Below are 13,375 nucleotides of genomic sequence, written 5' to 3' on the forward strand. Positions count from 1 at the left end.
GAGGAGCAGCTGAGGGAGTTGGGATAGTTTGGTGTGGAGAAGAGAAGGCTGAGGGGAGATGTTACTGCTTTCTACAAGTACCTGAAAGGAGTTTGTGGTGAGGTGGGTATTCTTCTCTTCTCACAAGTGACCAGCAGTAGGACAAGAGGAAATGGGCTTAAATTGTGACAGGGTAGATTTAGATTGGATATTAGGAGAAATTTCTTTACTGAAAGAGTGATCAGGTATTGGAATAGGCTGCCCAGGGAAGTGGTGGAGTCACCATACCTGGGGGTGCTCAGAAAATGGGTAGGCATGGCACTTCGGGACTCCATGACTTCGGTGGCCATGGTAGTATTGGGTTGACAGTTGGGCTCGATGATCTTGAAGGTCTTTTCCAATCTTAATGATTCTATGATTCTTTGAAGAATCTAGGCCATCCTTGTGGAAACAGAGAATCTAGATACGGGACTAATATTGCTGATTAATGATCTGGAAAGTATTTGTAAATAGTTGCAACTTTAATGACCAACTCTGGCAGCAGTATGTTGGCAGACAGAATGTCTGTGTTGTCAAAGAAAATAGCAGAAGTGGTCTGAATGAACCTGACTGGAGTGTGTAGAGGAGCTGGCAGGGCAGCGCTTGGTCCCAGGCTGTGTCCTGTGCACTTACTGCATGGGGAGAGAGGGAAAACCTTAAGTGAAAACCTAGTTGTGCCTGTAACATGTAATATGGTCCTTTATCCAAGTACCCTTATTTTTTGCTGGGTGAGGATTAACTGGCCATATTGTACAATTTTGCACACCATCTAGATGCTGTTTTCTCTTTTAAAATATTTTAAACTTTCTCGCTAGACTGTATGTCATTAACTGTGTAAATAAAACAAACGAAAGAAATCTGACCATCATATCCTATTCTCCATCTTATGTTCCATCACCCTGCCAAGCCTCAGTCAGGGGTTTGGTTTGGGGATTTCTTTGAATTTTACTGTTATCTTTACTTTACTTTGTTTTCTTTCCTATTTGTAGAAAATGTATAAAATCCTCTCTTCCTTTTCAAGCTTTTACTCTGCTTTTAGCTGCCGTATAAAATCCTCTATTCCTTTTCAAGCTTTTACTCTGCTTTTGGCTGCCCTTAATTAATTCTATCCATTTAATAGCCAAACACTTCAAATTCCTGGAGTCTTGTCTCTGAAGTAACACAGGTGATGTATTCCAGCCTAGTATGGGAGCAGGTTTGCAAAAAGCCAGATATACCTTAATTAGGAAATGTCAAAACTTAAGGATACTCCAATTAGTGACATTCTCATATTGGTATCTGAGAACTTACTCAACTCTGACATGGAAGCAGCTGACCCTTGACATCATCTGAAGTTGAAAACAGCCCTGCCTGGAAGCACTGACTTTTGCAATACTTCACCTCTAAAATTTTTTCTTAGCTGCATAACCAGTACTAAGGAGGGGAATGTCATCCCTTGCTCAAAGGAAATCCCATCTCTGTTTCCCTCTTATTTTGTTTAAAACCAGAATTGCTTCAAAATAATTCACCTGTATCTGTTGTTTCAAACTGGGGTTTATGAAGTATTAGTGCTGATTAGTGCTCATATATTAAGTAAAAGATGTTTAATTGTTTTCATAATGATGTAAAGTGTGTTTGCTTTTTCAATAACCTTTAGGAAATGGCGAAGATTCTCAATCATCCAAGAGTCTATGCTTTTCTGCACATACCAGTCCAGTCAGCTTCTGACAGTGTGCTCATGGACATGAAAAGAGAATACTGTGTGGCAGACTTCAAACAAGTAGTGAATTTCCTTAAAGAAAAGTAAGTCTACTAATATTTCAGAAAATAACAGTGCTGGCTTTTTGCCGTGTCAAGAACATGTGGCTGAAAACACAGTTACTTACAATCTCATAATTAGGGTATGGAAAAGAATGAGCTTCTTTAAGCTTTCAAAGTCTTTGCATTTTCTGTAACCCCCTTGATGTGGTTTGCCCCTTTGCTTGAGGTTTTATAAGCATCTTAAATCTCTGCACGACATGCTTTTAATTTGTCAATATATTCGTAATCTTTTTCAAATAATACATTCCTACATTATTTTTTTTTATGCTTACACTACTATATATAGACTGCTTGAAGTTGAAGTTATTGAAGTTGTCTTTCATGTGGCTTTTGAGCATTGTATACTTTATGTACTGGAGATGATTCAGCTCTAGCAAATGTGAATAAGTTGTTTTGGTTTTTTTTTAATAAACCTTTTACGTCCCGTAGCTGATACACATTTACATCAATATAGTAATGCTCTAATCTTGCTTATGGGACTGATGATTTCTAGGATAATTTCAAAATTATTTCTTATACCAGCAGAGCTAATTGTGAGAAACAAATGAGTGTATTGTGATGTATTTATTTATGCTGACCTAAAGATGAAGGTTACATTCACCCACAAAGCTTTAGTAAGTACAAGTTATAATTTAATAACTAATGAAGTCTTTTCTTAGCATTTAAAATTAATAGTGACATATTTTGATGGATATTTCTGCACCAATCCTCCAGAAAAATAGGAGTCCGGAGAACTATTTCTATCACTTATTTGTCCACTCTCTCTCTTTATCTGCTTTTTTTGTTGCTTGTGTGCCTGTGTTAATGAATAAAGGGTGGTTGAGTTTTGCCTTTGACTCTTAGATGGCATTAAAATACTTGAACATAAAAGAATCAAATTTTCATAATAATTTTTCATGATCATTGAAAAATCCATCAGTCTAGCTATGTAAAACATTTCACGTAAGAGCTGCACAGGAACTATATATATAAGAAAGAAGAGCAAACTGCAGCACAGTAGAATCTGTTTTGCAAACCATGTGTGTTGTTTGTAGGACATCCCTGTGCATCTGGGAGAGAGGATGGAAATAGAGCTACTTGTCTTCATAGAAGCTGATTAGGCATTAATTTTGCATCCTCAACAATGCACATGATTTCTTGGCACTTAATTTTCAGTGACTATAGGTCAGTGTTAGTTTTTAATTAACAGGTGTATTTTATTCCCATGTATCTTAAGTGGGAACTGTGTCAGTTTGTCTTAGCTGACTTGAAGCTGATTCATTATTCTCTTCAGTAGTTTTAGCATTGGCAGCTATTGTCCTAACAGCAGCTGGGTTTTTATGATAACCTAGTATAGCTGGCACATGTTGGGGCATGTGGGAATTTATTAAATCATTCAGCTCTTGCACAGAGAAAAGAGTGAATTACTTAATACCAAATTTAAAACAGCTGGTCATTGAATGTACCATAATCTATGACATATGTCTTTTTCCATAGGCTTTTTTGTAGTGAACTTAACAAGGAGGAAATAAATGGTTTGATGTCTTAATTTTAAATAATAATAAACTTTATTTATCCTGCTTATTAAGAAACTACCAAATTATCTAGGAGTTCCTCTTAAAAAGCACTCTGCAAATATTAAGACGGAAAATTCTATGTACCATGTGGCAGCAGGATGAGGAAGCTATGCAAGGCAAGGAAAATGTTTTGGATATTTGAACACATGCACATCTGTAAAACAAGTATTATTTTTTCGTTTGCACTTCAGAGCATAGTGTGTTCATCTGCAGTCTCTCCTCTCATGGCAGCAGCCAGCTATTACCTTCCCATATAGATATTCCCATAAAGATCTTGGCACAAACTTTGCCAGGACTTAACATTATTGCAGACAGCTCCAGAACCCAGAGCCAGAATAGCTAAAATTAAATATCTGTTTGAACTACTCTAATAGCCAAAAGGGATTATTTCCATCTTCCCTTTACCAAAAAGGAAAAATAAAACTGAAGTAGAACTCCCTACATCTCCTTTCTCTATTGCTAGGGCTATAAAGTCATCTAGAGGCTTCCTGCATGAAATGTGCAGGGTCTTAATCAGTAGGTTCCAAATGGTACTTTTGTCTCTAAGACGTAACAGCTACTCTGATAGTGTCTTCACCTGAAACTACTAAACCATAGTATAGTCTGGACTGATAAAAAAGTAAAGCCACATATTGAGGAATTAAATTGTTATCAGTTAAGTGCTTCATAACTTGACTTCAAACATCTAAGCAAATAGAAATTAAGTACAGCAGGTGAAAAACGAAGGGGAAAAGGATAAGAATGAGCCATGCCATCTTTTTGGTTTTGTAACCCCAAAGATAACAAGTGATTCCTGAATCTTTCTTTTCTCAATCAGGCCAGCAAAACTCTGGGACTTTTTTCTCCCAAAAGAAAGAACAAATGCCTTTCCTCCCACTGAAGTACCAGGAATGATTGCAGAGGCATCTCCTTCTGAGATGGGTGGATTTATTTATATCCTGCTGAGCACAGAAAGCCTTACAGAGAAGCTAGAGTTCTCCAAAGCAATTACCTTTTGTGTTGGAACTCTCTTTTTTAAGGAATGGAGCCTCTAGCTTCTAGACCCTCTGAGACCGTGGAGTTAGATATGTTACTGTTTTCTTTTCTTTGAGGACTCTTTCTTCAGGCAGCAACCCTAGAAACAAACTCTAAGTATTAGTATTGATGTTCTGGTGTAGTCTTTTCATCTTCAACACCTAGTTTGTTAGAGCCACTCTTCCTAGTCAGTTAATAAACACAGATCCATTAGCCTGAAAACCTTAGCTACAACAGTCATATTTTATACTTTCTTTAGAAATTCCTTGTGTGATATTTTGCACTTTTTTGCTCTTAAATTCCAATCAAATCAAGTATTCAAAAAAATAATTCTTGTGCAGTTGATATGTCAGTAGCTGATCTACAGATATAATATGTGTATTTATTTATTGAGGATTTCTTTGTAAACTACAGAGCAACAGCAAAACGAAATGAGGAAGCGCTGATTCCTTTAGAAGGTGATACTGTACAACTTGTATGTGAGCTAGGAAGCTATTTTACCCCTCCCCAAAGCAGTAAAATAAAAAAAAAGCTCTGTGAAATTGGAGAGAATTGGAAATTTAAATGGAAATACTATTCACAAAATGTATACATAAATACAAAATCTCACTTCACTAGGCCAACACCTTCCAAAACCTCCCTCAAGCAGGCCAAACACCAAGCCTCAACGTCCCCCCCATACCTTTCTGCTTTCCCCCCACAACTAGGCCTGAATTGCATAGCTAAAAATTAGCTTTCCGGAGGCTATAGAAGGCTGCAAACCTCCCACACACTGCAAGAAGGAAGGGTCTGCATTGGGAACAGAGGGAAGGAGAAAAAGGGCAGAACAGACAGTAACGCCTATTTATAAAGGGGGTCCAGGCTGATGGGAATGAAATAACATAGATTACACTTTTCAGTGTCCACCCCCTGGACTATCTGGTCCTTCTGGAGGACTTAAGAACTTCTATGGTTCTTAAACACATAACATAGCCTTAGGATCTACTAAAGGATTCTGGAGGCACCGTTCATTTGCAAGACCCCAGTTCCTGCATGAGTTGTTCGTTTTAGTGTGTTTTCAGCTAAATACAGGAGCTTTAGAAATTGCTCCTTACTAAATTTAATCCAGAGACCAACTTATTCTTCTATCAGAAAGTCTTTTAATTGTGCTATCATTATATTAAAATATGAGTTGTTTTCCAAGTGATCTTAACTCCCAAGAATCAGCGTAAGTTATATTTCTGAAAGGTGGTGTTTGTAGTTGTAGAAAGAGCAAGACTGCTTTAATTATCTCAAAGTTTTGAAACTTAATCCCCTGAAATTTACTTTTGCTGATAAAAGCAAACATTGGAATTTATTTTAGTTAAAGAAACCTGAGATCTGAATGTCATAGTCTGTAATTGCTTGAATAATCAACAGTGTGAATATATACCCAGCAAAAAAATCCATAGGCTCATGTTTTCCAAATTTCTCATTTACTGTCATTGACAATACTGTATTCTTCTACCCTTCTGGTGTTCATTAAAGTTTATATTAATCTTTTTTCTATTGCTGCTTCTTGATAAGGGAATTGCAATCTACAATGTAGATGAATAAGAAAAGCAGGCACATTTAGAGCTAGCCTGAAACGCTTTACCTTTACCTTTACTACTTCTGGTTTGAGAAGTAGTTGGGTTTGCCTCAACTTGTGTTCTGAGATAGAAGCATAATATAATTGTGAGTAGCTGCTTCTATGTACTTGAGTTTGTGTTGTAATTCATGCTGGAAACGTTTGAGCTTTCCAGTATAATCTTGGGCTGCCAGCGGGGCAAGTCACAGTTCTGTCAGGCAGAAATTCTGCAATTGGTAAAATGTAAAGGACCAAAGTAAAATGAATGCAGTTTAAAATGAATGGCAGAGTTGGAAGGAAATTAGTCACTCAGGTGTAAACTCATATCTTAGTTGACCAGCTCTTACACACAACTGCTTAATGTCTGAAGAAACTGAAGATACTGTCAAAATAGTGAGAGACTGCCCAGATTGAGAGTGTTACGTTATTTTATATATTTTTTATATTGTATTATTATATGTGTCCTTTGGGACAGATGGATTCAGGGAGGCTTCCTTTTTCCGTGTTGCTTTGCAAAGACAGCAACTGATAATTTCAGCAGCTTCCTAGGCCACCTCTTAATTTGTTTTTTAAAAATTTGGGGAGATTCAGCAGTGATTGTCTTGTGTTTTTTTTGAGTGCCCTGACTTTTTGTCTCTTGTCAAAATCTATCTCCTTGGATGTTCAGACAGGCTGCTTCAGGGTAAAATGGCATATCTGGGAGTGAAGTGGGCTCAGCTACTGTCTTCTCCCAATCATGCTGTATATCCATGTTAATCTTAGTTTTTACAGCAGTATTTGAGTGTCTGAATGAAACTTTCCATCTGTTTTCTCAGTGCAGTTTTGTGCAGGATGTTGCAGGCTCTCTTGCCTTTTTGAGCAATTTTACAAGCAGCAATTTGTTTCCCAGGTTCTAGTCTTCTGTTGTGACCTTGTTGTTATTCGGGGCATCATGACACATACCATAAAAGCTTACATGGGCGGTCAGCTGTTTATCATCATCTCTGTCTGTATTTCTTGTGCAAGTGAGTTTCTTGAAACGCAGAAGTCTTCTGCTTGAAATTTTTCTCTATTTTCTTCTGGTTATTTTTAATGGAAATAATGGACAGGGAATAAAATATCTTCCCCAAAGCTTGTTTCTAAATACTGTTATTTAGAGAATCAAGAAAATTACAAATAAATACTGTAAATAATTTGTAGCTGTCAATGGTTTCTTCTGAAAGATGTTGCTATGCTAAGGTCCTGAAGATTATTAAGCCCACACTGAAAGACAAACGTCCAAATGAGTCAGGTTCAAATTTGTAGCTATTCCAGACAACCTGCAATTTTGAAATTATCCCAGGCCTTGTAGCAGTAATATTGTCTTTATCACATCATCACACAACGCCAGTTATTGAAACTAGAATTTAAAGGCAATTAATAGAATAATTTTTAAATAGCCATTTACTATTTTTATATAAATTTCTCTACTTGCCTTCAGAATGCAGGTAATTATGAAGTAACTCAAACAGCTCCTTCACTTATTTACAGCATGAATGCGTTTCATTTTCTTTCTGAAAATGAGTTTTTGTTTCTCAGAGAGAGAGATCGTTGAGCTCATTCTGCAGATGCACGAATCATGGCCTTAATAAACCATGTTAAGTCTTTCTGATTTAGGCTATTTTTGTTGTTTTTTCTAATGTGTTTTAGTACATCTGTTCTGCAAGTCTAACTACTGCAAATGCAGATGTCATCTGTTTAAAATCCTTATGACATTTTTCTGCTAAGAAATTGCTGAATGTGTTTGGTATTTATCTGTAATTTTATACCTTGGTCTCTAGACTCCTCTCTTTACTCCACCTTTTGTCTGCACTTTGAGTCTGACCTAATCACTTTACCACATGTGCCTTCTTTTTTTGTGTTTTAAATGAATTGAGTGTTTATTTAAGAAGTATTGAATTAGCACCAAAAACTAAGATGTGGGGGTTTTCACCAGACAGACACAGTACAAAAGCAGATTCAACTTTGTGTCTAGACTTCACCCTTGTGATCAGTGGTGTAGTCTTTGATGGACTACAAGCTCCTTTTACCACAGGATTACTTGTCTTTAGGTGTCATGAAATCTAAAGTTGAGCTTACAGAAAGCGATTGCTAAATTATAAGGCTTCCTGTTTTGCATTTGATTCACAAGATCATGTAAAGAGGTATAAGTAGGTGAGAGGTTTCAAAGATGCTGAACACTTGCAGATCCATGAATTTCATTAGGTCATTTTTGAATATTTACTGAATACCTGAATTTAAAAACTGCTTTTCTTTGGTGCTGGCTGGGAAGAGACAGACATTAGACATACCAGGATATCTTTTGGGGGTTGTTTTGTTTTGTTTTGTTTTTTAACACAGCAGAATGTCATTTTAGCAGGGCAATCTTTCCATTTTGACTTGTACAGCACTTCTTTGCCCTTTCTCAATAAATGCCACTGTACCCTTATTTTCTAGCAAGGAGCTATACTGAGGAGATTTCCTGCATGAGAACAGGAGGAGGGAAGGAATGTCACTTACAAATATCTGCATCTTTTTAATCTCCTGTCTCTACTATTCTGCAGATTATTGAATCAGATTTCATGTTAGTTCACGGAGAGACCTCTTAGTGCCACAGTTCACATAATTAGATCTGTTGCCACTTTATAACTAGTCACCAATTTATAGCCTAGTTTTTCATGTCAAATGCATCAAGGATATTAGAGTTTTCTGGACTGTAAACTCTTATTCTGTTGCCTGTATGTCAAGATGGCAGCTGAAGAAGTGCATGCTTTCTTCTGTTTTTGCTAGTCCTGTGCCTTGTAAAGCATAACTATTAAATTCTTTCTGTAACAGTGCTGGGGGAAAGTATAATTCGCTGGAAGATGAACTAAAACATGCAGCTGAAGCTGGGGTAATGTGGAAATCACATTAGACTTGTGGTTATTTTTTGTAAGACTTTATTACAAACACTAAAAAAAAATCTGTTAACGAGTTAGTTGTGTCATCTATATTGAGTAACATGAATGTGTGTCACACTTGCTTTAGTGTTCAATTTCTTATGTGTGTATGTAGATAAATTATTAAAGTCTCTCTGGCTGTATGACTGAAAATAACAGCCTTGAGTCTGTCAAATTGTGCTTGATGGAAGTCATTTGAAAACACACAGGAACGTAGAGTGTAGCAAAACTTTTAGTGGCAGCGATCTCTAGAAGATCGGGTTTTTCAGCAGAAACTATTTACCTTGAAAGAGTGTGACCTTTTTCCTACTAGGAACACTGGTTTGTGTCTTAGTATACAAGTTATTTACTCTAAAGAGTGTACAAATAGTGATGTCATGGGTTCTTTGAAGTTTTGAAGATGTTTCCATAAAAGCAGTTGGTTACGTTTTTGCTCAGACATGTACCCACAAGAAGAGTTGAGAATTAAGCCTGCGTAGTCTTTTTACACTATATTCTGTGCTTAATAACTGTAATTAATATAAAAGGCAAGCTTTTTGTTCTCATAAGATCATTTTTTTTAAACCCAGACATTTGATGTTTCACTGTTATGCTCATCCTTGCTTATGTCTTCCTCCCAGTTATTTCTTCCGTCCAACTGAATTCAGCCTTAAATGAGATTGTAGAATGCCTGGGCCTAGGACTGCTACATAGAGAGTGTGACTGAGTAGAGCATGCATTGTAGTATACAACATAGTATACAGCATGCATGTAACTAATAAGGTAGTATAAAAATGAGAAATACAGGACTGGATTTACAGAAACCCAGCTCTTTGATGTGTGTGGTAAAATGCTAAAAGTCTAAGAGGACATCTCTTTGACAGGTCACAGTGCTCATTTTTCAGAAGCTGTCTTACTTAAAGAGGCTCATGCCTTTTTTTGAGCAAGAGACTTAGAGTTTCAATACAGGAAATGGTAACAGTACAGTTTGTAATAAAGGGACGTTTCTCCTCTGCATGTGCATATCCTACAGTATTTTACCTGAATTCATGGTGAGAGTATGACTGTGTGATGTTTTAACCCCGATGCTTCCCCCTGACCCTCCACCCCCCTGCTTTCTGTCCCTCCCCTTCTCCCACACTGGCAGGAGAGCAAAACAGGAAAGTGGAGAGCTTTAGCTGAGTTACACAAAATTATTTACGACTCTGCTGCAGAGATACCTGATTACATCAAAAGAAACAGGGAAAAGGAAAAACAAAAAGGAAAATACCCAACTGAAATTAGTACACAACAACGTAGAGTCACAGAACTGTCAGGGTTGGAAGGGACCTCAAAGATCATCGTATGATCCAGTTCTAACCCCCCTGCCATGGACAGGGACACCTCACACTAGATCAGGTTGCTCAGAGCCACATCCAGCCTGGTCTTAAAAACTTCCAAGGATGGGGCTTTTACTACCTCCCTGGGCAACTTGTTCTAGTATCTCACTACCCTCATGGTGAGAAATTCTTCCTAACATCCAATCTGAATCTATCCACTTCTAATATTGCTCCATTCCCCCTAGTTTTATCACTACCCAACATCCTAAAAAGTCCCTCCCCAGCTTTCTTGTAGGCTCCCTTCTCGTACTGAAAGGCCACAATAAGGTCTTCACTGAGCCACCTTCTCTCCAGACTGCATAGCCCAAACTCTCTCAGTCTGTCTCTATAGGAGAGGAGCTCCAGTCCTCTGATGATCCTCATGGCCCTTCTTTGGATACGTTCCAGCATGTCCATATCTTTCTTGTAATAGGGGCTCCAGAACTGGACGCAGTACTCCAGGTGGGGTCTCACCAGAGTGGAGGGTGAGAATCACCTCCCTCAGCCTGCTGGCTGTGCTCAGGAGTGTTAGAAATTTCATCCCCCATTGCTCAGAATAGTGTAGGGATATATATGATGTGGTTCAAATCATTACATTCTGCAATTCTAATTTTCCTATGGCTTGGTCTGTTACTGGTACACCTGCCTGACTGTTGTTCATATGCTGATCACACTTAGCCTGAGGATGTACACATGCAAATACTGAAACCTGAATTGTGTCACTCAATGGCAAGTTAACATAAAGTAATTCTAATGTTACAGGCTGCTTTGAAGATGGTACTAAATGTACCTTCAATCTTCTACTGTGTCATTCCCATAGAGCGGTGTAGAAACTGCAGGGTGAAGCCTGGGAAAAACAGTGTTCAGGATGAGATGAGCACAGCTTGATGAGTTCAGGCTTAGTGGGCACACACATTATTTTGCACTCTTGATGCTTTGAGCTCACAACATTTTGGCCAAAGACTGAAGAAATAATTTTTGAATGGCTGTTGGAGAGAGAAGATATGCCTTTTTAGTAAATGTAAGCATTATGTAGTCATCATTTTGTAGAAACTGGCTTACTTTTTTTCCTAAATATAACGAATGAAGTTGTTTGGAGTGATGTCTTCTATATGTAGTTATGGTTAGGCTTTCCTTTTCCTGGGAAGTTTTATCCATAGTTTTCTTCTACAAAATCCCAATGGGAATATTGTTAGATGATAGAGTAGGAATTAGTAATGTGCTTTCAATTCCCAGTTTCACAAGTGTTAAGGTACAAGATTGTACCTTTTCTCTTTTTCCTTCTCCTCCTGAGGGCATGTAAATGTGCTTTTTGGAAGTAATGATATAAAATTTGTACTAAGTTTAAAAGGAATTTTAACATTATGCAGTATTAGAAATGAGTCTTCTTAAAACATTTAATATTAATTCTATTGGTTTTACTGGCTGGGGTAGTCTGTTACTCTCGTATTTTAAACCAAAATAACTAAAATAAACTTTCTGATTTTTGGGGCGTATAATTATTGTCATTCTGCTTCTGCATCTGGGTCAGAATTTAGAATGGAATTGGGGGGCAGGATGTGTTTTAATTTGTTGTAAAAGCGCTAATAACTATAATTCATGTTTATTTGCTTAATAACAGGTGGAATTGCCATTTAACTGTCAATTTTAATTTGCTCCTGAGCTTTTAAGCATATCCACTGAAGTATTTATTTAGTGTATGAGCACATACACAAATTCAAGACACTCATATGTACACCTTGGAGTTCTCAGATGTGAAAATTCTGATGAAGTAATAATTTTTCAGATCTGCTACATAAAAAGAAGTATTTGTTCATTTGCATGTGTACATTTTTCTGATATTTGGCATAGTGTTAGGCAATAAATCAGTTTTGTAAGGCATATTATTTTGATCACATTAAATAGTATGATAGAATATTTTTTGATGAAAGTGATAGTTGGCCACATAATAAGCACTGACTGAAATTACATTCATGTCAAGCTTTCAAGGAAAATGTATTGAAAAGAATTATTAGAACAATAAAAAATATAATAATTCTATAGCTGATCAGTAAGTACCTTTAGCAGTTATTTTCTTTAACCCTTAGGTGCTTAAGTAAAGAAACTAGTAAGTGGAAATGCACAAAAGTTGGTAAAACTGTGGCTATACAATTAAAATACCATTGCATGCAAGAGACACAATGATTTTGCTATCCAGAAGTTTTCTGTATATATTCATTTAGGGACTGTGATATAGATTACTTCATGGAAGCTCAATTTTGTACTTGCATGCATCTTATATTGGTTTGTAGATTGTACTTATGAGCTAATTCACCTCTTTGTAATGAGAATGAAATTTGTAGTTGTATAGCGTGGCAAAGCAACCACAAACCCAACATTTTGAAAGGTTTGTAAGGGTAGAGGATATAGTAGATGAAAGTTTAGTATCCACAATTAAATCTCTTGAATGTCTTTATATTTTCCTTCTCATCATGGTGTAGAACTCGTATTTTGTTTTAGGAAAAATTGCCAGAATACAGTTGTTAAATTACTTTATAATAGGAAGACAATATTGCAGATGTTGTTGCACATAAAGACACAATCACAGAATCACAGAATCAGCCAGGTTGGAAGAGACCTTCAAGATCATCAAGTCCAGGTGACACCTAACCCTAACTAATCAACTAGACCATGGCACTAAGTGCCTCATCCAGACTTTTCTCAAACACCTACAGGGATGATGACCCCCCCATGTCCCTGGGCAGCCCATTCCAGTAGGCAATCACTCTTTCTGTGAAGAACTTCATTCTAAGATCAAGCCTAAACTTCCCCCTGTACAGCTTGAGACTGTGTCCTCTTGTTCTGTTGCTGGTTGCCTGGGAGAAGAGACCAACCCCCACCTGGCTACAACCACCCTTCAGGTAGTTGTAGATGGCAATAAGGTGTCCCCTGAGCCTCCTCTTCTCCAGGCTAAACAATCCCAGCTCCCTCAGCCACTCCTCCATAGGGCTTCTGCTCCAGACCCCTCATCAGCTTTGTTGCCCTTCACTGGACATGTTTGAGCAACTCAACATATTTCTTAAACTGAGGGGCCTAGAGCTGGATACAGTACTCGAGGTGTGGCCTTGAGTGCTGAGTACAGGGGCA

At 37.5% G+C, this 13,375-nt stretch overlaps 1 protein-coding gene across 1 annotated transcript in view; it reads left to right on the forward strand.

The window, feature by feature from the left end:
- Positions 1-13,375, forward strand: part of CDKAL1 (CDK5 regulatory subunit associated protein 1 like 1) — a 415,443-nt gene that overhangs the window by 262,912 nt on the left and 139,156 nt on the right. The window contains exon 9 of the mRNA XM_054381757.1: positions 1,655-1,800. Coding sequence (XP_054237732.1) covers positions 1,655-1,800 — 146 coding nt within the window. The remainder of the gene's footprint in view (positions 1-1,654; positions 1,801-13,375) is intronic.

The sequence above is a fragment of the Indicator indicator genome, chromosome 6 (assembly GCF_027791375.1).
Source record: "Indicator indicator isolate 239-I01 chromosome 6, UM_Iind_1.1, whole genome shotgun sequence".
NCBI lineage: Eukaryota > Metazoa > Chordata > Aves > Piciformes > Indicatoridae > Indicator > Indicator indicator.